The sequence below is a fragment of the Diabrotica virgifera genome, chromosome 9, assembly GCF_917563875.1.
Source record: "Diabrotica virgifera virgifera chromosome 9, PGI_DIABVI_V3a".
Classification (NCBI taxonomy): domain Eukaryota; kingdom Metazoa; phylum Arthropoda; class Insecta; order Coleoptera; family Chrysomelidae; genus Diabrotica; species Diabrotica virgifera.
The window spans coordinates 182,192,649-182,220,592 of record NC_065451.1 but is presented as its reverse complement, the minus strand read 5'-3'; the positions used below and the strand labels follow the sequence as shown (position 1 = coordinate 182,220,592).

The 27,944-nt window shown below is 31.8% G+C and overlaps 1 protein-coding gene across 1 annotated transcript; it reads right to left on the bottom strand.

Annotated features, from left to right (window-relative positions):
- On the bottom strand, nucleotides 1-27,413 carry LOC126891879 (zinc finger protein 234-like). The gene is made up of 2 exons (XM_050661216.1): nucleotides 27,026-27,413; nucleotides 1-4,683 (listed from the first exon to the last, which is right to left on the bottom strand). The coding sequence occupies exons 1-2, from the start codon at nucleotides 27,255-27,257 to the stop codon at nucleotides 3,155-3,157; spliced, it is 1,761 nt and encodes a 586-aa protein (XP_050517173.1). The 5' UTR covers nucleotides 27,258-27,413; the 3' UTR covers nucleotides 1-3,154.
- Between the last annotated feature and the right edge of the window lie 531 nt (nucleotides 27,414-27,944).

Genomic DNA, 27,944 nt, shown 5'->3' with positions numbered 1-27,944 from the left:
TATTTTGACAACGACACCCGACTTGGGCGTCGAAACGTTAATAAAATCATTTTTAGGTAAAATTGTGGCTTATTTCCCATTTGAATGTACTTGATTATAAAAATGCCACAAGAAAATAGCTTCGGAACAACTTTTCTTTAATATTTACCCAGTTGTGCAAAGGTTTACTCAAACTTATTTTTTGTACTTATACCGGGTGGAAGAAAAAAATATGTTTTTCTTGTGTTAAGTTTGAGACACCCTGTAGGGAGAACGAGGTACAAATGTAAGTATACATCAGAATAATATTGTAGTCTTATGTTTTGTGAACATGCTGTTGTTTGAATGTCCCTGATATCTTTAGAAACAAAAAAAATATACGGTTTTGTAATTTAACATGTGTTTTAATCGAAACAAAAGTTTGAGACACTTTGTAGGGAGAAATAGCCACAAAGATGAGTATACCCCGATATTATGTTGTAGTCTCATATTTTTTGAATATTTTATTTTTTTAATTTCTCTGATATCTTTAATAACAAAGAAACTAGACGGTATTACTCTTTAATATGTTTTTCTATGTTTCACATGTGTGATGTGACGCATGTCGTCAGTTAAAACACATATTAAAGAGTAATATCGTCTAGTTTCTTTGTTATTAAAGATATCAGAGAAATTAAAAAAAATAAAATATTCACAAAATATGAGACTACAACAAAATATCGAGGTATACTCACCTTTGTGCCTTTTTCTCCTTACAAGGTGTCTCAAACTTTTGTTTCGGTTAAAACACATGTTAAATTACAAAACCGTCTATTTTTTTATTTCTAAAGATATCAGGGACATTCAAAAAACAAAATGTTCACAAAACATAAGACTACAATACGATTTCGATATATACTCCCATTTGTACCTCGTCCTCCCTACAGGGCGTCTCAAACTTAACATAAGAAAAACATCTTTTCTTCCACCCGGTATAAGTACAAAAAAAAGTTTGAGTAAACCTTTGCATAACTGTGTAAATACTAAAGAAAAGTCTAAAATAATAAAAAAACATTTAGCGGAATCCGTTAATCAGTTCACGAAAAAATCTACTATAAAAATTCAGAATTTTCTATATCCCTAACTTTTGACGAGCAGTTTATTATAAAGCCTACTACCGTTTGTCGAGATAAAATTATCAATGGGAATGGGTGGAGATAAAGTGATGGATGAAAACATTTTTGTTCAATCATCAATAGATTTTTGAATTCTGGAAAATTCAATTCGGAAATCGCGAATATGCTTTAATTGTCACAGTATAGTGTAAGAAATATAGTTAGGAGATACAAAACCTCAGGTTTGGATATTACCAAACCTATAAATGGAGAAAAAAGTAAAATAAACGAAGCAGATCGAAGGGAATTAAGACGCATTATAGTGAAAAAACGACGTGCTAGATTTAAGTGTTTTGTGGATTAACCTCGTTGGAAGACACGATTCTAGATCAGCATATCACCGAGAGGACCACAAATTAAGATTTGCTTACTTACAAATTAATTAATGAAATTAAAAAACTCAATATAAATTATTTTTGAAAATTTTCATTTTAGTATCCCAGACTAATCCAGTCTTAACATTACAACACAAGAAAAATAGATTAAAATGGTCAAAAGAGTATTGAGGCTGGACAAATTGACAAGGGATGCAATACAATGGAGTGATGAATCTAGATTTGAAGTGTGTGTTGGAGTCGAATTGGAGACAGTATGAGTCGAGTTATTCGCAGAAAAAAATAAAGATTTTCAGCCTTACTGTCTTAACAGAAAAGTCAAATACGTTTATCGTGGTCTGGGCAGCATGTCGGCGAAAGGTGTGAAAAGTTGCATTTTATCGATATCATTTTAAATACGGGCAAATAATATTTGAAGGTTTTAAATAATCTCTTACCGATTTTGGAACAAAGTCATTCAAACAAGTTAAAATCAGCGAAACATTTCGTCTTCCAATGGGATGGCAAAGGTTGCCATAAGCCAAAAGAGTTTAAACTGGATTGGAGACCATGATATTATACTTCTGGAATACGTCTCTAAGCGTCCCGACTTGTCCCTGAGAGAAACTTTCAAGCCTCTTTGTGGCGCGAAATAAAAAATACATTGGGGAAACATACTGCTAGGTCCGTCAAAGAATTGAAGCAAAACTTGCAAAAAATATGGGATTCATTTACACCAGAGTGTTACCAGAACATTGTAAAAACTATACCTCGAAGAATTTTGAATCTAATTAAAAATAAAAGGGATGTCACTCAGATGTAAACTTTCACATTTCTTTTGTTAAAATTAGATATGTTTACGTTTTTTTTTAAATTTATTGTTATTCTGTTCAATTAATCGTTTTTATTAATTTAAAACATATTTGGTATACTTCTGGGAATTCACAAATTATCGGTGAAAGGAGCTTTCAAAGTTTAGGTATGCTTGACTTTGGTTTTTGTTCTATAAAATTGGCTTTTCTTTTCAATCTGCATTGGGTCAACTGATATGGGAAGGGGCTCGTAATAATTAAGGTTTCAATTATGTTAAATATCCATAATCACAAACGAATTCTGGTTGGACGTTGCCAGCTTATTTTAATTTTCTGAAGATCAAAATTCGTTTATATGGAGAACAATGTAATTTTTTTTGAAACGGTTACTTTTAGAAAAAAATGTTATAGGACTTTTTTGTTCTAAATTATGTATTATATCGATATCTTAAACCCTTTCGGAAACACCCTGTATTTTTTTCAGATGGTCATAGGAAAAAATCATGTATACAAGTAGCATTTAATTGGCATGGTGTATTCCAATTACTTGCATCACAATGATGTTTGAGATGTCTTTTCATCAGTAAATGCTCGTTGCATTAAAAATAATTTTTTCATGGTGCAATCTCAAAAATGTGATTTTAAGTTACTTTTCACAGAAAACTAGTTAAGACAAATCTCACACTTGTAAGGGTTTTTCCCCACTATGCATTCTCAAATGTTTTTTCAAATTACCTGCTTCACGAAATTGCTTAAAACAAATTTCACACTTGTAATTTTTTACTCCAGTATGCACTTCCAAATGTGCTTTCAAATTACCTGCTTGACTAAATCGCTTAAAACAAATCCCACACTTTTTCAGGTTTTTCTCCAGTGTGTATCCTTGTATGCCTTTTCAAATCTTCATCTTGACTGAATTGCTTAAAACAATTTCACACTGGTAAGGTTTTTCCCCAGTGTGCACTCTCAAATGTGCTTTCAAATTATTTGTACTAAAGTGCTTAAAACAAATCTCGCACTTGTATGGTTTTTCTCCAGTGTGCACTCTCAAATGTTTTTTCAAACTACCTGCTTCACTGAATTGTTTAGAACAAATTTCACACTTGTATGGTTTTTCTCCAGTGTGCACTCTCAAATGTCTTTTCAAATCACTTGCCTGACTAAATTGTTTAAAACAAATCTCACACTTATGAGGTTTGTCCCCAGTGTGCACTCTCAAATGTGCTTTCAAATTACTTGCTTTGTTAAACTGCTTATAAAAAATTTCACACTTATGAGTTTTTTCTCCAGTGTGCACTCTCAAATGTGCTTTTAAACTACTTGATTTGCTAAATTGCTTAAAACAAATCTCGCACTTGTACGGTTTTTCTCCAGTGTGCACTCTCAAATGTTTTTTCAAACTACCTGCTTCACTGAATTGTTTAGAACAAATTTCACACTGGTAAGGTTTTTCTCCAGTGTGTATTCTCAAATGTTTTTTCAAAATCCTTGCCTGACTAAATTGTTTAAAACAAATTTCACACCTGTATGGTTTTTCTCCAGTGTGCACTCTCAAATGTCTTTTCAAATCACTTGCCTGACTAAATTGTTTAAAACAAATCTCACACTTGTAATTTTTTATTCCAGTGTGCACTTCCAAATGTGCTTTCAAATTACCTGCTCGACTAAATCGCTTAAAACAAATCCCACACTTATGAGGTTTGTCCCCAGTGTGCACTCTCAAATGTTTTTTCAAACTACCTGCTTCACTGAATTGTTTAGAACAAATTTCACACTGGTAAGGTTTTTCTCCAGTGTGTATTCTCAAATGTTTTTTCAAAATCCTTGCCTGACTAAATTGTTTAAAACAAATTTCACACCTGTATGGTTTTTCTCCAGTGTGCACTCTCAAATGTCTTTTCAAATCACTTGCCTGACTAAATTGTTTAAAACAAATCTCACACTTGTAATTTTTTATTCCAGTGTGCACTTCCAAATGTGCTTTCAAATTACCTGCTCGACTAAATCGCTTAAAACAAATCCCACACTTATGAGGTTTGTCCCCAGTGTGCACTCTCAAATGTTCTTTCAAATTACTTGCTTTGGTAAACTGCTTATAACAAATTTCACACTTGTATGGTTTTTCTCCAGTGTGCACTCTCAAATGTGTTTTCAAAGTACTTCCTTGACTAAATTGCTTAAAACAAATGTCACACTTGTAACGTTTTTCTCCAGTGTGCACTCTCAAATGTCTCTTCAAATGATGTCTTTGAGAAAACTGCTTAGAACAAATTTCACATTTATTAGGTCTTCTTCCCGTCACAACTTTCATGTTTTTATTTAGAGTTTTTTCTTCAGTTTGTCGACTCGTGTCATTTCCTTCGTAAGATAAATCTTTGATGAGTTTTCCACCAATTTCCATTTTGTCTTCATCTTGGAGATACCCTAAAATACAAACCAACTATAATGTAATTATTTTGGTAAAAAGAAAAATGAATGAAATAATCAGCAGAAATATTAAATGATATAAAAATAGGTATGTTCCTTTATTTTTAGGTGTAATAGTCTAAGATCCGAATAGGAGGTCGGAATGTACCCAACTGCTTGCCGGATGAAACATTTTTGAAGTTATACTTCTTTACGGGCGTAATGACGGTGAATTTTTATATGGGAAAACCTACCGACCGGGCGCATGCGCATTATAACTTTGTTCTGATTGGATGTTCAAATGACATGACAAAAATTATCCAATATGGCAGCTGTGGGACTGTGGTTTGGTTATAATGTATGGTTGTTGCGTTTTAAAATTTGTAGGAAGAGAAACAACAAACAAAAAGTTAGTTAATGGTTATACTGCCTTTTTAAATAGTTTTCATATTATATTTTTGGACTTATTTACATAGAAGAGATGATTGTTGCATGCCAATGTGAAAACCCATCAAACTGTGACTAGTATGAGTGCCGCAGAACTCGCTTATTCAAAGCTAAAGAATCTTACACTGGTAAGTGTTTTATAAATAGTTGATCAAATTTTGTTATGATATTTGAACATAGCCACTTTGCACGATTCAAGTGATTGCGAAATTTATTAGTCGTTATACGGGCTCCGATACCTACCTATTTGAACCTACCAAAATACATAAGTAGTATGTAATACTTTTATTTACATAATTTGATTACCATCAAAATTTCTATCAATATTCACCTAATATATTGTTTTCTTACTCTATGTTTTGTTGTATTTTTTCAATTCTAAATCATTTCAATTCAAAATCAAAATAATTTGATTTACATAAGTTAAAAATGTCAAAAGTTTAATCCGTTTAGTTAGTCGATCTTCGCACATAATGACAAACTGTCTCTGTGGCGAAGCTTTTAATGCGAGTGAACCCCAATACAACGCAAATACCAGCCGCGTGGTAAGTTGGTTCGAATCCCAATAGAAACTTTTATTTTTTTTATAATTGGGATTTTCTCAAATCAAAACTAAAAAATATTAGATCCTACGACGGAGATTCTAATAACCTGAACAAATTTATCTCAAGATGCGACGAATTAATGCGAACATATACTGTATATAAGGATGCAGATTTAAATAAACATATTTTGGAATGCATACAGGATAAACTAGTTGGAAAAGCAGAAGCACTAGTAGGAAATCGCATGGAATTAACTACATGGGATAGTATAAAGAAAGCATTACAACAATGCTTCGCAGATAGACGTGATTTAGACTGCTTAATGCAAGAACTAACACGAACAAAACCATATAAGAATGAAAGCCTCCATAATTTTGGAACAAGGATTCAACTCTTAAGAAGTAATGTAGCCCAAAGAATAAGTAACGATACTAGTATAGAACTTGCAGATAAAGTATGCCAAATTAACCATTGTGACAAGATCGCACTAAACACTTTTATTGCGGGATGTACAGGTGTTCTTAAAAATAATATGCACCTTAAGAAACCCAATTCTCTTGAAGATGCCATTGCATATGTCGACGAGTTTCATAATTTTGAAAATTTATATGGACATTCCAGTAATAATTTTCCAAAAAATAATCATAATTTTAAGCCACACAATTCTTTTAATCAATCTAACAGGCAAACTCAGCCTAACAACTATTATCGACCCTTAAGTTCGAACCCCACACATCAATACCAAACAAATCCAAACTTTACTTATCAAAATCAAAACCCTTTCAATTCTAATTATTTTAATCGTAATCAAGGTTATCAAAACCAAAATCCTTCAGGACCCCGACATTTTGAAAATCGGTCCACACCTCAGAATCGTTCCACAAACTTTCGACCAGAAAGTAATGTCTTCAGGCCCAACCGAATTCCTAATGATAGGTTGCCTAAGCCACAACCGATGACTATAGCATCCAAAAATACATTAAATTCAAACTCTAGATCAAATTCCAATAGATATAATAATTATCGAAAAAATTATTTCCCAAGAAGAATTCCTGATACTATAGCTGAAGAGCTATACACAAATAATTATCAAAACGAAAATATTAATTCAAGAGAGCCTCAACATACTAGTCAACTTGAATATTTTAAAAATCCTGAATATGATTTACAACAAAACGGTCAAGACGACCAAAATTTTCGGATAGTTGCCTCGGAAATGAAATAGTCAACATCGAAATAAACTCAAATAATCCCCTACCATATATTGAAGTAGGAAATTCAAAAATAAAATTATTAATTGATACCGGTAGTGCCAGGTCTTTGCTACGACCAAGTATTGCCCAAAAATATTTTTCTAATTGTATTTACCAGTCAAATGTAGACATAAATACTGCTCTTTATACTAAGACTATTAAATATCAAGCCGAAATACCAGCATTTCCAGAATTCGGAAGTGACTTTTATATCAATTATATCCTATACGATTTTCACGAATACTTTGATGGAATCTTAGGATTAGAAGATATGATGAGAATGAACTTAGTTATAGATTTTACTAATAAAATACTTTATAATAATAACGTAATGATACCAGTTAAATTTAGAGGACCTATGGATATTAAATTTGAATTTACTATAGGAGCACAGGAAAGAATTCTTTATCCTCTGCCTGTAACTATACCTAATGGAGAAATAATAATAGAAGAAACATATTTAGACAAAGTTTATATACCCGAAACATTAACAGTAGCAAGAAATGGCTATGGTATAATGGAAATAATAAACACAACAGATAAATCTTTGAAGATAACTTTACTAAGACCAATAGACGTATACGCTGTGAGCTCGTACGTAGAGGGGATATTTACAAATTCTCGAACGCCAGTAGTGACAAGTCTGTAAACCTTTACCGGAAATTTGACATAAATGTCAAAGTGATTAATTTTAAATTAAAATTAAAAACATTAATTATAAAAAATATTAGTTGGTCAAAGCTGTGGTATATATTTTTACCTTAAATATGCTTACGTTTTAAATAATGAATTTAAGTTTTTTTAATGTTCTATTAATCTATTAATCCATTAATCTTAGCGCCATCTACACGATAATTGTGAAAGTATCCGAAGTAAGAAATTCATATTTTGTCAATAGAACGTCAAAATGATTAGCAAAATCTTAAAAAAATCCATTACAATTTAATTACTTTTTTGCGTTGTAAATATTAAGCGATAACAATTAAATAATAAATTTAAAAATTACCGGTGAAAGTTGAATAGTAGTCCGCTAGGAGCGACACCAGCGAAGCTCACAGCGTATACCCATTTGAAAACGAAAATTATGAACTATATAACCTGAATTATTTTAACAAAAATCCTAATGAGAAATGGAGCAAGAAAAACAAAATAGACTTAGGAAATCTAATAAGAACAGACCACATGAATTCAGAAGAAAGAGAAAACATAATTAAGCTATGTAGAGAATTTTCAGATATATTTCTAAAAACAGGAGATCCTTTGACATTTACTTCCAATGTCAGACACACCATAAAAACTACAGACGAAGTTCCGATACATTCAAGATCTTATAGATATCCTTATTGCCATAAAGAAGAAGTTAGAAGGCAAATTCAAGAAATGTTAGACAAAGGAATCATAAGGTCAAGTTGCTCGCCTTGGAGTTCGCCTATATGGATTGTAAACAAGAAATTAGACGCATCAGGCAAGAAAAAATACCGTCTAGTTATAGATTACCGAAAACTTAATGAGAAGACAATTTCGGATAGATATCCAATTCCACATATTACAGAAATTTTGGACAAATTAGGAAGAGCGCAATATTTTAGCACATTAGATTTGGCCAGCGGATTTCACCAAATCGAAATGGATCCAGAATCTATAGAGAAAACAGCATTCAACGTAGACAATGGTCACTATGAATTTCTAAGAATGCCTTTTGGTCTCAAAAATTCGCCGTCAACATTCCAACGCGTAATGGACGAAGTATTAAAAGATTTGCAAAACAAGATATGCATGGTCTATATGGATGATATAATAATATTTAGCACTAGCTTACAGGAACATATTCAAAATTTAAAACTAGTATTTCATAAACTACGAGAAGCACGCTTAAAAATTCAACTAGACAAATGTGAATTTTTACAAAAAGAAGTTGAATTTCTTGGTCACGTTGTGACACCAGAAGGAATTAAACCTAATAAAGACAAAATAATAGCTATACAGAATTTTCCAATTCCAAGAACACAAAAACAGATTAAATCGTTTTTAGGCCTTTTAGGATATTATCGCAAATTTATAAAGAACTTTGCTAAAATAACAAAACCATTAACAGTTTGCTTAAAGAAAGACCACAAAATAGAACATACAAAAGAATTTATCGATTGCTTTAATACTTGCAAAAATTTGTTAATATCAGAACCAATTCTAGCCTACCCAGATTTTAATAAAAAATTCGAAATAATGACAGACGCATCCAAATATGCCATCGGGGCAGTATTATCACAGGATGGACATCCTATTTATTATGCGTCAAGGACCCTAAATTCAGCAGAAATAAATTATTCCACTATCGAAAAAGAATTATTAGCTATAGTATGGAGTTGCAAATACTTTAGACCATACTTATTTGGAAGAGAATTTATAATTTTTACGGATCATAAACCACTACAATGGTTGTTCTCATTAAAAGAACCTAACTCACGATTAGTGAGATGGCGGTTACAACTCGAAGAATTTGATTATACAATTAAATACCAAAAAGGAACCCTTAACAAAGTTGCGGATTGTCTTTCACGAATAGACACCGACAATGAAATAAATGTACTAGAATCTGAATCTTTGTGTGTAAATCTAGATGACATAGATGAAATAATACAAAAAGAGATAGAAAACTTATCAATTCCAAATCAGGAAAGTACCGATCAATTATTTGATCCAAATGAACTTTATTTACCTGAGCTAAGTAATGAAGACATTTCTGAAACATTAAAAGACAAATATGAACAAGAAAAAAGGATAAACGTAATATCTGATGTACAAATTAGACCTCCAGATATTAATCAAAGGAAACGAAGATAGCGAAGGAAATACAGTACATACTTCAGCCGAAAATCCGAAGGAAATACAGTACATACTTCAGCCGAAAATCCAATTCTTAGCATACCAATAACAGATCGAGCCTTGAACTTATACAAGAACCAAATTTTACTAACTTATGGAGAAATTAACGAAATAAAAACTAAAAGAGAAAAGATATTCGACAACACAAGACTATTCGTTATCTTACCCCAAAGAGATTTACAAAAAGGAATAATAAATTTTGTAAAAGATTACATAGACCCAAGAAAATTATACGCCTTGTATTTTAGAGCACCGCTATCACCTGAAACATTTGTAGTTTCATTACAAAATTATTTTAAAAATTCTGCATTCAAATTTGTACACTGTACAAAAATATTAGATGATATTGAGACTACCGACGAACAAAAAGAAAAACTTAATTATTATCATGTTTATAAAAAAGGACATCGTGGCATGAATGAGCTAAAAGTGTCATTAAGTTTACGATACTACTGGCCCAATATGTCAGAAGATATAGAACAATATGTCAATAATTGTTAAGTTTGTTTAAAAAATAAATATGATAGAAACCCACCAGTCATTAAAATTAATCTTACGCCAACGGCTTCTAAGCCATTTGATCATATTCACATGGATGTATTTAGAATATCCAATACACCATTTCTCACAATAATCGACACATTTTCTCGATACGGACAAGCATATCAAATTCCTAGCATTAGTGGAATTTCAGTAGTCGATGGTTTATTAAATTATATCACACATCATGGATTATCCTATAAAATAACAACTGACTCCGGCACTGAATTCGAAAATTATGACTTAGAAGATTTTTGCAAATTACATAAAATAGAATTACATTTTACCACTCCTAAAAATAGTAATTCGAATTCTCCGGTAGAACGCTTTCATTCTTCCTTAATAGAACATTTTAGATGCCTTAAAGAAACAACTAAAGACATGTCAGTTGAACAATTAACGAAACACTGTATATTATCATATAATAATTTCATTCATTCTGTAACTAAATTTACGCCGTTCGAAATTATAAAAGGGCATATAAATAACCCAGATCCATTCGATAACAATGATCATCTTATTTTATCACAATACGTGCAAAATCATAAAGAACAATGCAAGATATTATACGGGAAAATACATGAAAGGAATGCCAACGTGAAAAGTCAGCAGATAGATAAACGCAATTTATCGAGGTCAGAACCTGATGAATACACAAATAGGTCTGGATCCCGCGTATGAAAAAAAAGTTGATTAATAGCAAGCTGAAAATTTGTTAATTGCTTAAGGGTGCCTAGTCGGATAAACTTTGATATATGGGAACACTGGAACAGGAGCAGTTTTAATTGTGGAACAGGTTAAAAATTTGGAACGGTCACACCACGAAAACGGCACATTTATTTTGTCCGACAGAACAGACTTAAACTCTCCGAACAGAGATTAAACTCTCATGCAAAAATCAGACTGCTATTTATCACCTGTCATAATTCCTGTCATTTGACACATTCTACATGTTCCACTCATTAAAACGCTCATTTGGTGATAAATAGCAGTCTGATTTTTGCATGAGAGTTTAATCTCTGTTCGAAGAGTTTAAGTCTGTTCTGTCGGACAAAATACATGTGCCGTTTTCGTGGTCTGACCGTTCCAAATTTTTAACTTGTTCCACAATTAAAACTTCCCCTGTTCCAGTGTTCCCATATATCAAAGTTTGTCCGACTAAACACCCCTAAGCTATTAACAAATTTTCAGCTTGCTATTAATCAACTTTTTTTTCATACGCGGGATCCAGACCTAAAATGAAGACAAAGCCTATATTAAAAGTGGAAACCGTAGCAAGGCACTTTCTAAGTTTAAACAAACAACTATTCTTAAAGACGATAAGCTGACATTACAGACTAATAAAGGAGTTTATCACAAAAGCACAGCTCGCAAACCAAGATCTAATAGAAAAAACTTTTTGCAGGTTCAACAAAATGAAGACGATAATCGTGTTGACTCTGATACAAGTGATATACCGGACGTCTCACCAGGTTAAAGGAGATGACATCGATATCAATATAACGCCCCTTGAAAACCTTTTACTCCCAATTAAATTAGGCACATGTAGATTAATTTATAGTAAACATACATTTATCCATTATATTAACTTAAGGCTATGGGTACATAATTCGCAAATATTTTACGTGTATCCCTACTTGTTCTGTTTTTACACGGCAAATTACGTGTAGTAAAATTCACACTGGTATGGCTATGTAAACATTACTAGAATGTCATTCTACTTAAAAATGTCATCATTAATTTAAAGAGATGGGTTTTGAATGTTCTTGGATAACTGTTATTTTTATAATTGCAAATTATTAATTCAGTTAATAAATGTGATAATTTTTTCACTAACTATGTATTCAGTGATTGTAATAATTTATTTGTACAACAAAGACTAATACTCAATCGAGAAAAGAGGAAAAATGTTAAAGTGATTTTTTAATAATATATTGTTATGGAACGCTTAAAATTTTGAACATCTTTAACAACAAAATACTTGGATCACAGAATATATTATCCTAATGTATTCTCTGCTTGGATCTTCCACAAATAATACACAATAAATAACTTTTTATTAAGTTCACGTCTTAAATCAATTATTTATCAAATACACTATATATCAATAATATTTAATCAATAACTCAACATATTCCCGATGCAGTGTCAAATATTTAAAATTGTCACTGATTGTCAGTGTCTGACTGACAATATATGCTGACATTATTATATTCGGCTGAGTGCGTTGTAAGACAAAGATAGATTTGGAAAATATTACCACGGCATTGTGTTCATTTTTTTCGAATCCTGAAAAAACCAATTAATATTTTTGAAAAATTTAAACGCAGAATGAAAGACTAAATTATTACCGAGGGCCGAAAGTCCCTTAGAATAAATAAAAAGTTTATTTTGAATGATATATTTGAAATTAAAAATCACACTAAATTTTCTCTTAGTTTTTCACCCCTGTAACTTATTAAAATAAACATTATAGAAGTTCTCAGGGACTTTCGGCCTTCGCTAATAACGTAATCTTTCATTCTGCGTTTAAATTTTTCAAAAATACTTATTAGTTTTCTCAGGATTCGAAAAAAATGAATCCCCATTTGAATAGCATTGCAGCCCAAAATACGTACCGATCCTCTTAAACGAAATAGTTAGGCAAGTAGAATCTCTTAAAGATAATTATCAAATAATAAAAACTAGTGTAGTCAAAGTTAATGCCTCAAATCCTATTTCATACCATGGATTGGCAGAAAACATGTTAGAAAGAACAGAAGTTTTAATTAATACATTAGACAAAAAATTAGAAAATATCTATCCCCATATTCGATCAAAAAGAGGCCTAATTGATCGCATAGGTAAAGTTAATAAATATTTATTTGGAATGAGATGACGGAGATAGATATGATAAAGCGATAGAAGTCCTGGAAAATAATCAAAAACATATTATCCATGAGACGAACTTACAAATATCTTTGTATAAAAAACTAATCGATCACTACAACAAATCGTTAGCCACACTTTGGCAAAACCAAGAAAAACTGCAACGTAACTTACAGAAATTCCAATTAGAAATCCAAAACACTATAAATAGTTTAGGAAATTATATTACTTTTCAAGGTACCATAAGTCAGATAAATTTAGATTGCCAAAATATTATAGATTTTATTGAGATTATCGCAAACGGAATTATGTTCTCCAAATTAAACTCATTGCATAGTTCAATTATTTCAAGTAAGGAAATTCAAGACATGATTGAATATTTGCACAGTATTTATCAACCTTCTCAAATCCCAAAATTTACAAATATTTTAACATATTACATGCTACTAGGGACACAAGTAACTTTTTCAAGTTCAAAACTGATCTTTGCTACTCACATACCTATCCTAAAACCAAAAGTCCTTGATTTTTATCATATATACCCAATAATCCAAAAGAACAAAATGTATACTCCCACATACCCTTATTTGGCACGAACCTCCGACGAAATGCACCTACAAAAAGACGAATGCCCAATTTTAGAAGAAATATATTATTGTAAAGAAGACACCATACTACAAGATAATTGTACCTTACGTTTCCTCAATGGTCAAAGTTCAACCCAATGTTTTACCACAGAAGTCACTCTTCAAGAATCCATTATCGAGCAAGTAACCAATAATGAAGTATTGATAATGCCATCCACATCTGAACGAGTCCAATCAAAGTGCAAGAGAGACCAAATTTTCGAAGTCCACAGTCCATCTCTCATTAGTATACCAGAAAATTGTGAAGTGACAATCAATCAATTGAAATTCAATAATAACATCAAAATAAACAGAGGAAAAGCTCTAATTTTACCAAAAATAAAATATTTTTCTACAGAAAATCTACGAAAATTCCAAAGCCATAATATTACCAAAATTGATTTTGAAAATCTTTACGCAATTAATAATATGGCGAAACAATTAGTACCAATAAGAGAAACAAATACTACATTGCATACAACTCCATTAGTGACAACCTCAGTCATAGCAGTTATCCTAATCCTGATAATTCTATATATTATTAAACAAAGAAGACCAAAGCAACGGAACGAGAATGAAATAGAATTACAAGAAGATTCCGGCTTTGAAGAAGAAGATCCAGCAACCAGCAACCAGCATCCCAAAAATAACTCCATTATTTTTCTGACTCAGTGAGGGAGGAGTTACGCCACTGGATTCTGCAGATTCTAGGATACTAGAATCTGCGCAATAATACCTTATAAATAGAGGGACTTTCAAATCATTATAGCTTTTTGTTACTTGTATTCAACTTTTGCTTAACTTTGTTCAGTTTTGTTTAACACTTCTGTTGTTTCAAATTTTTGATTTATATTTTGAAAATAAAATACTTTTTTAAAAACTCCTTCTCGAACATCAAATACATAATTCGTGCGTACAAAGTACACACACATTCTTTTTTTTATTAAATTTCATACATAGACAAACACGACCAGCACGGGTTGCCTATCAAAATCGTGTCATAGCTATCCTTATGGGGGAGCCGTAGGGGTTGAAATCAACATTTCAAGGACATTTTTGTGAATTTTTTTGAAAGTATGATAAAATTATTTTATTTTTATATTAAATAAGCGTATTCAATACAATTCAAAGAATACTCAAAAAAAATTCAAGAAAAAATAAGACAACGGTGGCAAATTTTAAGAAACCTCGAAAAAAAAAAGAATTTTGCGGTGGACATCCAAACTTATCATTAGATCATGGTAAACAAAAAATCCTACCTCGTATGATGGCCCCTATGGGGAATATACCAAATGACCATTGAAAAGTGTCTGCTCCCATTGTTTAATAATATACAGGGCGAGTTGTTAATTTTTACAGAAATTTGTATTCGTCATAATTTTTGAACGGAAGAACAAATATCAGGTCCGGCTTTAAAAAATTAGTTCGCTTTGGCCTTCAAAATTTCACCCTGTATACGGTTTTTGAAAACTCTAAAAATAGTTTTACACATTAGACAAATAGGCAATTAAAATGGCATATTTATTTTTTCCCCACACGATTACTGAATTTTTTATAAAAAAATGAAATTTGACTATAAATTAATTAAAAGTTTGGTAAAGTGAACCTTAGATTTAAAAAAATTAACTTTTATTACAACAATTAATTTTTGAAGTTATTCTTCTTTAGGCGCTAATTAGGAGTAAAATTTTTCATAAATCTGCGCGCATGCGCACACAGGCAGTATGTAGTTAGTTTCTAATCCTTCAAGATAGTATCTGTATCAGCGCAAATAAGTCATTAAAAGAATATATTAGTGTTTTTAGTAAATGTATTATTTATTATAATTTTTGTGTCTTTGAATTTCTCTTCTTCTGTAGTAAGATAATAAAATATATAGGTATAACATTTTTATCACGGTACCATTCAATCTATTTGTCACCGTGTTGTGTAATTATATCCGAAACTTACGTGTCAATAACAGGAGTCTCGGTAGTCTAGTTGTTGAGCGTTCGGTCAGAGATCGAAAGGCCCCGGGTTCCAATCCTGGACGATTCATTTTTTTATTTTTGGTTGTTTTAATAAAAAAAATTTGAAAGTGGTAGATAAGAAAGTTAGTTTAATATTTAAATAGAATACAAATAACCTGTTAAGTATATTTACTTCGTTAAAATTATATAATAGAACTTCTTACGTGCGTACAAAGTACACACATATTATTTTTTTAACAAATATTTAATTTATAAGTTACCACCCAATCATATGATTTATTCAAATTAGAAAAAAAATCAGGCCCGGATTTAAAAAATTACTTCGTTTTGGTCTTAGAAAAAATGTCACCCTGTATAAGGTTTTTAAAAACTCTAATAAGAATTTTACAAATTACACAAATAGGCAATTAAAATGGCATATTTATTTTTTCCCCACAGGATTACTTAATTTTTTTATAAAAAATCGAATTTGATAATGAATTAAAAGTTTGGTGAAGTGACCCATAGATTTAAAAAAATAATATTTTTTTTGCAAAATCTATTTTTTTAACACATAGTTAATTTATACATGTATTAACACTTCCACAGCTTGTGCTATACGTTGTAAATAATAAAACCCTTTTAGCTAATTTCCAGAATTTCAAAAGGAAGAGTTTGTTTTGAATAATACTAAAACATCGCCATGTATAGTATTTGTTTAGTGATTCATATGTAGTGTCGTTTTATTGAATTCTCAGAGTTTTATTTCAAAAGGCAAAATACAGTAAATTTATTTTTTAAATTAACGAAAAGAAAATACATATGTAAAACATCTGCTACATGTCATCATGCAAGGAAGAGTAGAGGGGAAAAAAGGCTTTGGAAGAAAAAAGAAATCTTGGCTGAGGAATATCAGAGATTGGACTAACCTCAGTGTTGAACAGATATTTCACGTTGCAAAAGACAGAGAATCCTTTAAAAAAGTGATCGCCAACCTTTGTTAGAAGACGGCATAAGAAGACGAAGAAGAAAAACATTGAACATAAACGGATTTATTTGCATGTTTAAGTAAATTTAACAATGTGTATATGTGTACAACAATTATATACATCGATACATAAAAGAACTTAAGAAACAAATAAAGCAATAAAACAATTTTTTTTCGGATTTATAGCAGATTTTCGAAATGAAATCCATGTTTGTCGGACCATCAACTGTCTAATAGACCTCCTGAGAGTTAAGGGACCATTTCTAATAATGTTACAAGAATCAATAATTTTATCAATTACTTAGTTCTTGTCGCATATTGATATTTTCTCGATAGACCATTTCTTTTAATCGACCCCATAGGGAATAGTCGACAGGGTTAAAATCAGGTGATCTAGGTGGTAATGCATGAGGCCCTCCGCGTCCTATCCACCTATTTCCATAAGTTCCATGAAGATGTTGACGAACAGCAACTGAGAAATGTGGTGATGCCCCATCGTGCATAAAGTACATACCTCGGCCGGCTACATTGGCAAGTAGATTCGGTAAACTATTTTGTAAAATGATAATGCAGAAAAGTACAAACAGTGTAACAAACACAAATAAATAATAACGATGGCGAACGAAAAGTACTCAAACAACGAAAATGTCAAATTATCATTTTTATACACATACATAGTATTAATACATGGCAGCAGTGTTACCAATGGATAAGCATGGAAAGATGCACCCCCATGTCAAAAATTATGCGATTTTATCCAAAATTATGCGCTCTGTCGTAAAACGTAAAAACTATTTTAAAATTTACTGCGCATGCGCAGAAATTCAAAAGTCTTGACGTGTCAAAGCATTTTTGTCTTTGTCAATCAACCACTAGACATAGCAATTAATCTTTTATTTTGACAAATGACATTAAATATTTTTGTAAATAAATATTTACAATTTACAAATAACCTATAAACTTTTTTTGGTACATGTAATAAGATCTTAGACCCAGATAAAAATTAAAATCATTGAAAAGGGTAAAAAGTTGAATTTAATTATTTTGTCATTTAAAAAATACCATAATCCATAATACTCCTCTTATAATTATGAAAATGCAATTATTAGAAATACTACTTATTTTAGGAGTTGTTAAAATACTTTTGCATATTATGGGTATAAAATGGGGGATTTATGGACAATGTATTATTAGGGAATAGTGGACCAGTCCTCAACTACCTAAAATGACACTATTACAGACAGCAGTTGGAGTGCTGTATAATCAATCACAAATTGCTTCAAGAATTGTGATTGAAAGAACATTTGGTATTTTGAAGAGATTTCCCATTTTAACGTGTGTAATAAGAAGCAAGTTACCATTTTTTCAAAGAATAATATCAGCTTGTTGAGTTTTACATAATATTGCATTAGTTAATAGAGGAAACATTGAAATACTGGCAAATAAGGGTGCTGTTGATATTGATATAGAACATTTTCAACCAGAAGCAAATCTACACTAAAATCACAATAAAGATGCACTAGAAATAAACAAACCAAGACACGTTGAATGTTACGAGGAGCACTCCCGAATCATGATTTACAATGTATAAATTTTGTAAATCATTATTTGGGATTTACAATGTATTCACATTGTAAATTATGATTTGGGAGTGCTCCTCGTAACATTCAACGTGTCTTGGTTTGTATTAGTGATGGAACAAATGTCATTTTTTTAACATTCATGAATACGATTGTGAATATCTGCTAACGACATTCGTGAATACAGATGCGAATGAAAATGTTCAGTTTTTTTAAATTTGTTTCTATTTTTGTAGTGGTTTATAAATTTATAATGAAAAATTAATTGATATTTAATGAAAATCAATGTGAATCTTAAAGCTTTATAGCATAATAGCAAATAATAAAATAAAGTGAAGACTGATAATGTGATTATACGAGATTAAGTTACCTTCTCTGAATAAATAAAGATGAAAAGTGAATAGATTTTGAAAAATATGAGAATATTCGCGAATGCGAATACGAATATTTGTTACATCACTAGTTTGTTTATATCTAGTGCATCTTAATTGTGATTCTAGTATAGTGCAACTAAATTGTGTGTGTTTGTTTTAAAATATTCACCATTCAAGACAAGCTTAATGTTGTAATTTTATTTTTATTGGACTGCAGTTTGTTAATAAATTTATAAATAAATATATAGTGGCTGATTTTAAGTATTTTATTATTATTAGCAGTTTATAAATACATAATTGATATTGGTGTTTGATTTTACGTATCGTTTAAAATATATTACATCTCTTTTGAAAAAGTAATACTTTGATTAAAAACTTTACAGATTCTACTTTATAAAGGATTAAAATTTCAAAAATAAATACTTAAACATTATTTGTTTTATTGTGTTACCTGTTTATATTATTAATACCTACCACTTAATATAACTGTTGAATTGAACTCTGTAGTTCTGTTGTAATACCCGTTGAAGTAATTTTGAATCCAGAATTTTAACAAATCCTAAACTTTTCCACAATGCCTGAAGCATGATATTTGTGTAAAAATATTTATTTCTATACAAAAATGTCAAATATATTGAGTTTAATAAATAAGTTATAAAGATATTATGTCTGATTTTCGTAGTCTATATTCACAATTCCTCGCTAATTGAAGAAACTATCTTCATTAAGGCATCCCTTTATGATTATTCAATAATCACTGGCGATTTTAACCCAAAATCAAGCCCCTCACGTATGAAGCAAATCAAAGGTTTTCTTCAAAATTCTAATTTTTGTCAAATACCTACTCCTCCTACGTTTATAATGGCAGGTAACCCAACCACAACTCCAGATATATTATTTTGTTCTAAAAATATTATAAATAATATCACAAATATACTTGTAACTCCAGATCTGGGAAGTGATCACTTGGCTTTGCAATTTGATTTTAATCTACATCATGATCCTGACCACATTAATGAAATTAATCTTCCCAATATAGCAAAATGTAATGTACAAAATGTAAATGGTAGAATGAAAGAATTTTTGAATATAAGGCATGACATTTGCCCAAATTACATTAAAAATTTCAACACTATGTTGTCTAAATTAATAATAGAAAAATCGCCCAAACAGAAGAAATCACCCTTTAATTACAATCTTCCACCCTTCATTTTGTCTCTGATTAAATTGAAGAGACAGTTACTCAGGCAGATCCAAAAAAATGAGACACATGCATTAAAATCACAATTTAATGAACTAAACAAAGATATTCACAAACTTATATCACAATTTAAACAACATAAATGGATCCTAGCATGTAAAAGTATAAACTCCATGAAAGGAAAAACATACTGGAATGAAATAAAAAAAACTGTCTAAATATAAATCGTTTAGACAACAGATTTCAGAACTGATACATGATGGCCAGACATATAGTACAGATGAAGAAAAATGTAGTGCTTTTGCTAGATACTTTAAAGAAACCTACAAATTTGATGAGGATGACAATTTTGATAGATATACCTTAGAGGAGGTGGATAGTTGGTTTGGAAGTTTTTATGAAAATAGTTGTAATCTGAATGCTCTTCAGGACATCACAGAAGATGAATATGACGAGGCTCTATATAAAGGAAAAAATACTGCTCCAGGCAAAGATTCCATCAATCGTAAAATCCTTAGACAACTAGATCCAGATATTCATAAGGAGATAATGAGCATATATAACTATTGTATCATGAATCATTTCTTCCCTGATGAGTGGAAGACAGGCATTGTAATAGTTATCCCTAAACCTTATACTAACCATCAACTACCCCAAAATTACCGTCCAATCACCCTTCTCCCAGTAATTGGAAAAAAATTTGAAAAAATTATCCAAGGAAGATTATATAATGAATTTAACCAACATATTCCAGCACACCAGTTTGGATTTAGAGAAAAATCATCTACAATCCTTCATCTTTCAATAGTAACATCCAATATACAGGCAGCAAGATTGCAAGGACTAAAGGCCGCTGGAGTTTTCTTGGACATCAAGAAGGCTTTTGACTCCGTTTGGCACAGAGGATTGTTATATAAACTTCACAGAATGAAATGCTCCCCTTCTCTAATATGGATTATCGACAAATTTCTTAGAAGACGCAGGTGTATAGTTAAGATCAATGAAACATATTCCCATTCATTTTCAGTGCAACAAGGAGTTCCACAAGGTTCACCACTTTCCCCTCTATTGTATAATCTCTATTGCAGTGACATATGCGACAATAGACTAACCAACACTAATTTGCTACAATTTGCTGATGACACTGCAGTGATATCATATGGAAAAAATTTAATAAAGACAATGGACTTATTGCAGAGGCAGGTGGATGACACAATATCTTGGATGAATAAATGGAGATTAACAATAAATCCTTTTAAAACAAAACTAATAATATTTAACCATAGAATCCAAGATCACTCACCAACTATAAACATATGCGACAATATTATTAAACCCTCACAAACTGTTAAGTATTTGGGAATAGAAATAGATAACAAATTGAAGTTCAACCACCACACAGCAGTTATAAAAAGGAAAATTATAACTAGAGCAAAACACTTCAGAAGTTTAACATACAGGAATGAGGGAATTACAATTGAAACAGCAGCCAATATTTATAAAATGATTTGCAGGACCATGCTGGAGTACGGTTCTGCAATTTTCTATAATTCTAAAGGTCCTGCCAAAAATAATATAAAAGTGGCTGAAACAGCTAGCCTTCGACAAATTACTAGAATGCGTCATCCTGATAATCCACTTCATAATCCATCCAACAGAATGCTGTACGAGAAAACTGGAATTGAACCTATTAATGAGAGACTCAATAAGCTGTTTAAATATCTCTTTATTAATGACAATAACAAAAATTTGATTGAGCCCCACATTGTGAAGATACCAGAGGACAGTGCCCGTAGATATCCAGGAAGAACTCTTTTTGAAGAAATCTGCTACACATCAAGACAATAAACAACTCTATTCAAATCATCATCTGTATTGTAACTAATTGTTAGTGATATTGTGATTACCGCCACATACAAATATATTTTTTTAATTATTGTATTGTATTAATATTAACAAAAAACATATATTGTAATAATGTATATTAATTGTGTAAATTGGCTGAAAGACTTCGGTCGATGGCCTTTTGGTACATTGTATCAATAAAGTATGTCTCTCTCTCTCTCTCTCTCTCTCTCTCTCTCTCTCTCTCTCTGTCTAATACATGGTGAGAAGGCAGTGATGCAAAAAACGATGGGAAAATATTTCTTTTTGTCTTTGTTTAATTTAGGTTTATTTGTTTATCTCCTTTTTGACAACCAAATATTATACAGGATGTTGTTTTAGTATTATTCGAAACAACCTGTTCCTTTTAAAATTCTGGAAATTGGCTAAAAAGGTATATTTAAAACTATGTAATTTAGCTATTTAAAACGTATAGCACAAGCAGTGGTAGTATTATTACTTATAAATTAAATATTTATTCAAAAAAAATTTATTTTTGTAATAAAAGTTAATTTTTTTAAATCTATGGTTCACTTCACCAAACTTTTAATTCATAGTCAAATTTGATTTTTTTATAAAAAATTAAGTAGTCGTGTGGGGAAAAAATAAATATGCCATTTTAATTACCTATTTGTCTAATTTGTAAAATTCTTATTAGAGTTTTCAAAAACCGTATACAGGGTGAAATATTTTTTTAAGTCCAAAACCAACTAATTTTTTAAAGCCGGACCTGATTTTTTTCTAGTTTGAATAGATTAGTTTATTGGGCGGTAACTTATATGTATAAATCTATGGTTCTTTTCACCAAACTTTTAATTCATATTCATACAAATTTCTGTAAAAATTAACAACTTACCCTGTATATTATTAAACAATGGGAGCAGACACTTCTTAATGGTCATTTGTTATTCCCCATAGAGGCCTGCATACGAGGTAGGAGTATGTACAGTTCTTCATGACTCACCCTGTATGTTTATCGAGATAACTCTGTCGAGTTTTTTTAGTTATAACAATTTTTGACTTTTTGGTATCACTCGGAAATCAAAACAACGAAATTTTTTGCACAAAAAGGGCGAAAATCAACATATTTATTATTTTTAAATAAAAAATAAGCATAAAACAAAAAATATATCGACATCGTTACCTCAAGGAATGTCTAAAGAAAATATATATAAAATTCCAGGTAGGTTGCTCAAGTAGTTTTTGAGTTACAATGTCTACAGCCTTTGAAAAAAGCAGTTTTGAGAAAAAGCGTTTAAAGTATTGTCAACTTTTATTTTCAATTTCTTTTTTACAACAGCAAGCATACCTTGTGGGGGTCACGACTTATAACAACAAAAGGCAGAGAACTGGCACATGTTATACAAAATAAGAATTACTCATTTATCTCAACGGGAACACCAACATACTGGCCGACCGATCACAACTAAAAACCAGATTTATTGGACTTCTTCATAACAAACAGTATCTGTATAACTTATACAGATATAACACCAAGCTATGACCTAACTACTGACCATAGCCCAATAATAGCAACGGTAAGTACAACAGTTATCACTAAAAAACCAAAACTCCACCTGCACAACAATAAAACAAACTGGGACACTTACCGACAAATAATTCACGATACTATCGAAATAACAACGAGGATGAAAAAACCGGAAGAAATAGAAGAGGACTATAACAAATTTATAAACATACTACAGTATGCAGCTAAATCAGTTACCCCACAAAGTAGTCCCAACAGAAACATAAGTAATATACCTTTAGAAATAAAAAAACTGGTAGCTGAAAAAAGAAAGGCCAGATCTGCATGGCAACGAACACACACACCAGACAGCAGAACAAGATACAATCGCATCAGCAACAAATTAAAATCAAAGCTGCAAGAAGTCAAAAATGAGTCATTTACGAATTATATCACCAATCTTTCAAGACAAGACAACTCTATATGGAAGCCCATAAAAAGTAAGAGAAAGCCAATAACAGCATTACCTCCAATACGTAAAAATTCAACACCACCAGGACCATGGGCAAAAAGTGATAAAGAAAAGGCTGACCTATTTGCCGAGTATTTAGCAGAAGTTTTTACTCCACTAAATGATGACCAAGTACCAGAGGCGAACCAAATATTAGAAGAACCACTACAGATACAGGACCGAATAAAACTATTTACTCCAAAAGAAATTAGAGACGTAATTGCCACCCTAAACCCAAAGAAGGCACCAGGCGAAGATCTGATCACCGCAAAAATGTTAAAAGAAATACCCAAAAAGGGCATAGTTAAACTACTGCACATATTCAATGCAATACTTAGATGTGACTACTGGCCCAAAGCACTCAAAATTGGACAAATAATTATGATACCAAAGCCTGGCAAAAACCCTCTAGATGTCTCATCATATAGGCCTATCAGCTTATTACCAACAATCTCCAAGTTGCTTGAAAGACTTATCCTAAACAGAATAAATGCAGAAATAAATCCACAAAATTGGATCCCAGATCATCAGTTCGGATTTCGACAAAGCCATTCAACGATACAACAATGCCATCGCATAGTCAACGCCATTAACCAGTCACTTGAAAATCAGCAGTACTGCACAGCAGCCTTTATAGACATCAGTCAGGCTTTTGACAAAGTCTGGCATCCAGGCTTGTTATGCAAAATAAAAAGAATTCTTCCAGCAAGTTGCTACAACCTACTGAAAGCCTACCTACACGAACGGCAGTTTAAAGTAAAAGTTAATGAAGGAGTCTCGGAATACAAGCCTATTCACTCTGGCGTACCACAAGGGAGCATACTAGGGCCATTATTGTACATACTATATACATATGACTTGCCTACAAATGATAAAACAACCATCGGGACATTTGCAGATGACACTGCTATTTTTGCCAAGCATGACGATCCTATTGCAGCAACACAAAATCTCCAAGAGCATCTAAACTCACTTGAAATATGGCTGAAGAAGTGGAAGTTTAAGGTAAATGAAACAAAATCATCCCATATAACATTCACTCTCCGGACTGGAACCTGCCCACCAGTAACCATCAATCAAATAAAAATACCACAAAGTAATCAAGTCAAATATCTAGGGCTACACTTTGACAATAAACTCAACTGGAAACACCAAACAACACCAAACAAAGAAAAGAATGCAACTTGACCTAAAAACCAAAGAACTTTACTGGCTCATTGGAAGAAAATCCCATCTTTCAATAGAAAACAAATTGCTAATATATAAAGCAGTGATAAAGCCAATCTGGACTTATGGCATTGAACTGTGGGGCTGTGCTAGCAAATCCAATACTGTGATTATCCAGAGAGCGCAATCCAAGATACTTCGAGCAATAGTTAATGCACCATGGTATGTATCAAACCAAACTCTACACACAGATCTAAAAATTCCATATGTAACCGAAGTCATCCGAGAAAACAATAGAAAACACCACAACAAACTAGAAGACCATCCTAATCCACTACTTCATCCACTACTGCAACCTGTCCACAATAGAAGACTAAGAAGAAGCTGGCCCTCCGACCTAAGAGGTAACTGAGGAAACATCGCTGGATGTTTACCTCTCCACGTCACCACATTTACAATAATTTAATTTAATGTAAGACCAACAAATTGACTTATAGATGTTTATTTATATCTGATTGTCAATAAAGGGAGATAATAAAAAAAAAATTTCTTTTTTGTCTATCAAATCTTAAAATGATGCACACTTATTTTGATATAATTAATATTTTTATTGATATAATTAATTAATATATAAATAAATCATTCATTAAATGAACACACCAGACAAGCATTCAATCGACATTGATACGTAGGTTAACGGATGTTTTGTTTAAATCTTCATCCCAATTCCTCTAGTTACAAATAAGAAGCAGCACCCTCGCTTGAGTTCGCAAATTGACTGAAATGGAATATAAAGACTCTACAGTTTATTCGCATAAGCCATGCACTAGATGTAAACATTAGTTGACAGCAATGTCGTCATCCTGCAGCAACAAACGAGGTGGCTATTTAGTTCAGGTTTTGAATATTTTTGGATAATAGTTACTTGTATAATCACGTAAATTATTCATTAATTTAATTAATAGGATTATTTTTTTCATTATCTATGTATTCAGTGATTACAATACAATATACACAATAGAAACTAATAATCGAGAAAAGGTGATGTAAATAATATACTGTTACTATGGAACAAGTAGATACAACTTGAACACCTTTAACAACTAAAATCGTTTACATGCACTACATGTCTTATTGAAATTTAGTTTAACAGTGAGCCTAACAAAACAAAACAGATGCTAGGGGTCGCCAAAATGAAAAGGTCTCCCTAAGAACAATAATGGGGAAAACAAGAAGATACAGGGTAAGAAATACAAACATTAGAGAGCAATGCCAAATTCAAGATATTGTAATATGGGGAAGGCAACGCAAGAGGATGTGGTATAACCATGTAAGATGAATGGACGAGAATAGACTCTCAAAAATTGCCCTAGAAAACAACCCACCCGGTTCCAGACCCCCCGGAAGACCACCTAAAAAATGGAGGGATAGTTGGCAATCTACCTCCCAGAAAATTAACCAGAGGCAGATGCAGAATTAAACAGATCGAAAGATCTCCAAGAAGTAAAAGAAGAAGACTCACATATTATTCGGTGCAAACTGTTTATTTTGTTATACCAAGATTACTATTATTATTGCACTCAGAAGTGTTATTCTTGACCGTTTGTAAACTTAAATGTCGTTCTTATAAAAATATACTAAATCGTGAAGGCCTTAGTTTATGAACAGTCAAGAATGGCACCCCAGGATAATGTACATAGGTACAAACAGAAATCCAACCTAGAAATAAAGGGCCAATGTCAAATCAAATGAGGTGCTGTTAAAAGAAGGGCCCATATCAACATTGGCCTGTATGGAAATAAAATTATTAGAAGTATTGGGGCCTAAGTCTACACTGCTCCTTTCTGTTTTAAAAATTAGTGTTCATGACATTGGCCAAAAGTATTGCCCTAAGTTTGTTGATACTCTATCCAGACATTGGCCCCTTTTACACAGTATTGTTTATGTGAAATCTAAGTTAAAAATACACATATGCCCAAACAGTCTAAAACTTTCATTGGTCCTTTTAGAACCAAGCTCCCGAGTTATATTATAAAGAGGGGAAGAATATTCATTATTGCTATTTACATAACATACCTTTCTCATCTATTTCTTCAGCTGGTCTAAGTTGGCTTTCATCTGGATCTACTTCAATCTTTGTAGGGAATTCCTGTGAGTCTGAATAAACAAATGTGTCATGTATGCTTTCTTTCTTGGGTTCCTCCTGAATTTCAATTTTACAGCTATCCAAGAAACCATCATCCACCTCATTATATATTTCTACTTTTACTTTACCGGTCTCTTCAGTAACCTCTTGCTTTACATCCATTTGGCATTTGGTTTTATTATATATATATTTCAATAACAAATTTACATTTATAATTATTTACAATAAAAGGTGAAAAATTGAAAAACTCAACGAACTGTCAATAGGGCTTTTCATCCATTTCATCGATTTTCATTTGTTTGGAGCTTCTGTCATGTGTCACATATTTGGTCGCGTTCACCAAAATAATCCGAGTGCAATCCATGTGCAATCCGATTAATTTACGCTGAAACGCTGACAGTTTTTTTACTAGTGAACGACTGACGTTTGACATTCGATTCAGAGTGTTCTGTGTTCCATTGTTCCGGTCATTCTCAAATGTTATCCGGGCCCCTGGCCCGGATTACGTACACTCGATACGCATCGTATCCGCCATGTTTTACCGTAGCGCCTTATGGGAAAACATGGCGGATACGATTCGTATCGAGTGTTCGTAATCCGGGCCCAGCAGCGGGATTACGAACACTCGATGCGAGATCGCAAAACGAACCGTAGGTAAACTCGATGCGAATATGCATCGAAGCCAAAAAGTGATTACGAACTGGGTTCGAGTAGACTGTCAGAAAATCATCGGCAATTTTCGTATTTTTGAACCTACGGGATAATATTTCGAACAAATGAAATGATGTGCACGTTATATGCCAAGGAATTTCTCTCATTAACCTCAATAATTATTACAATAGAATATAA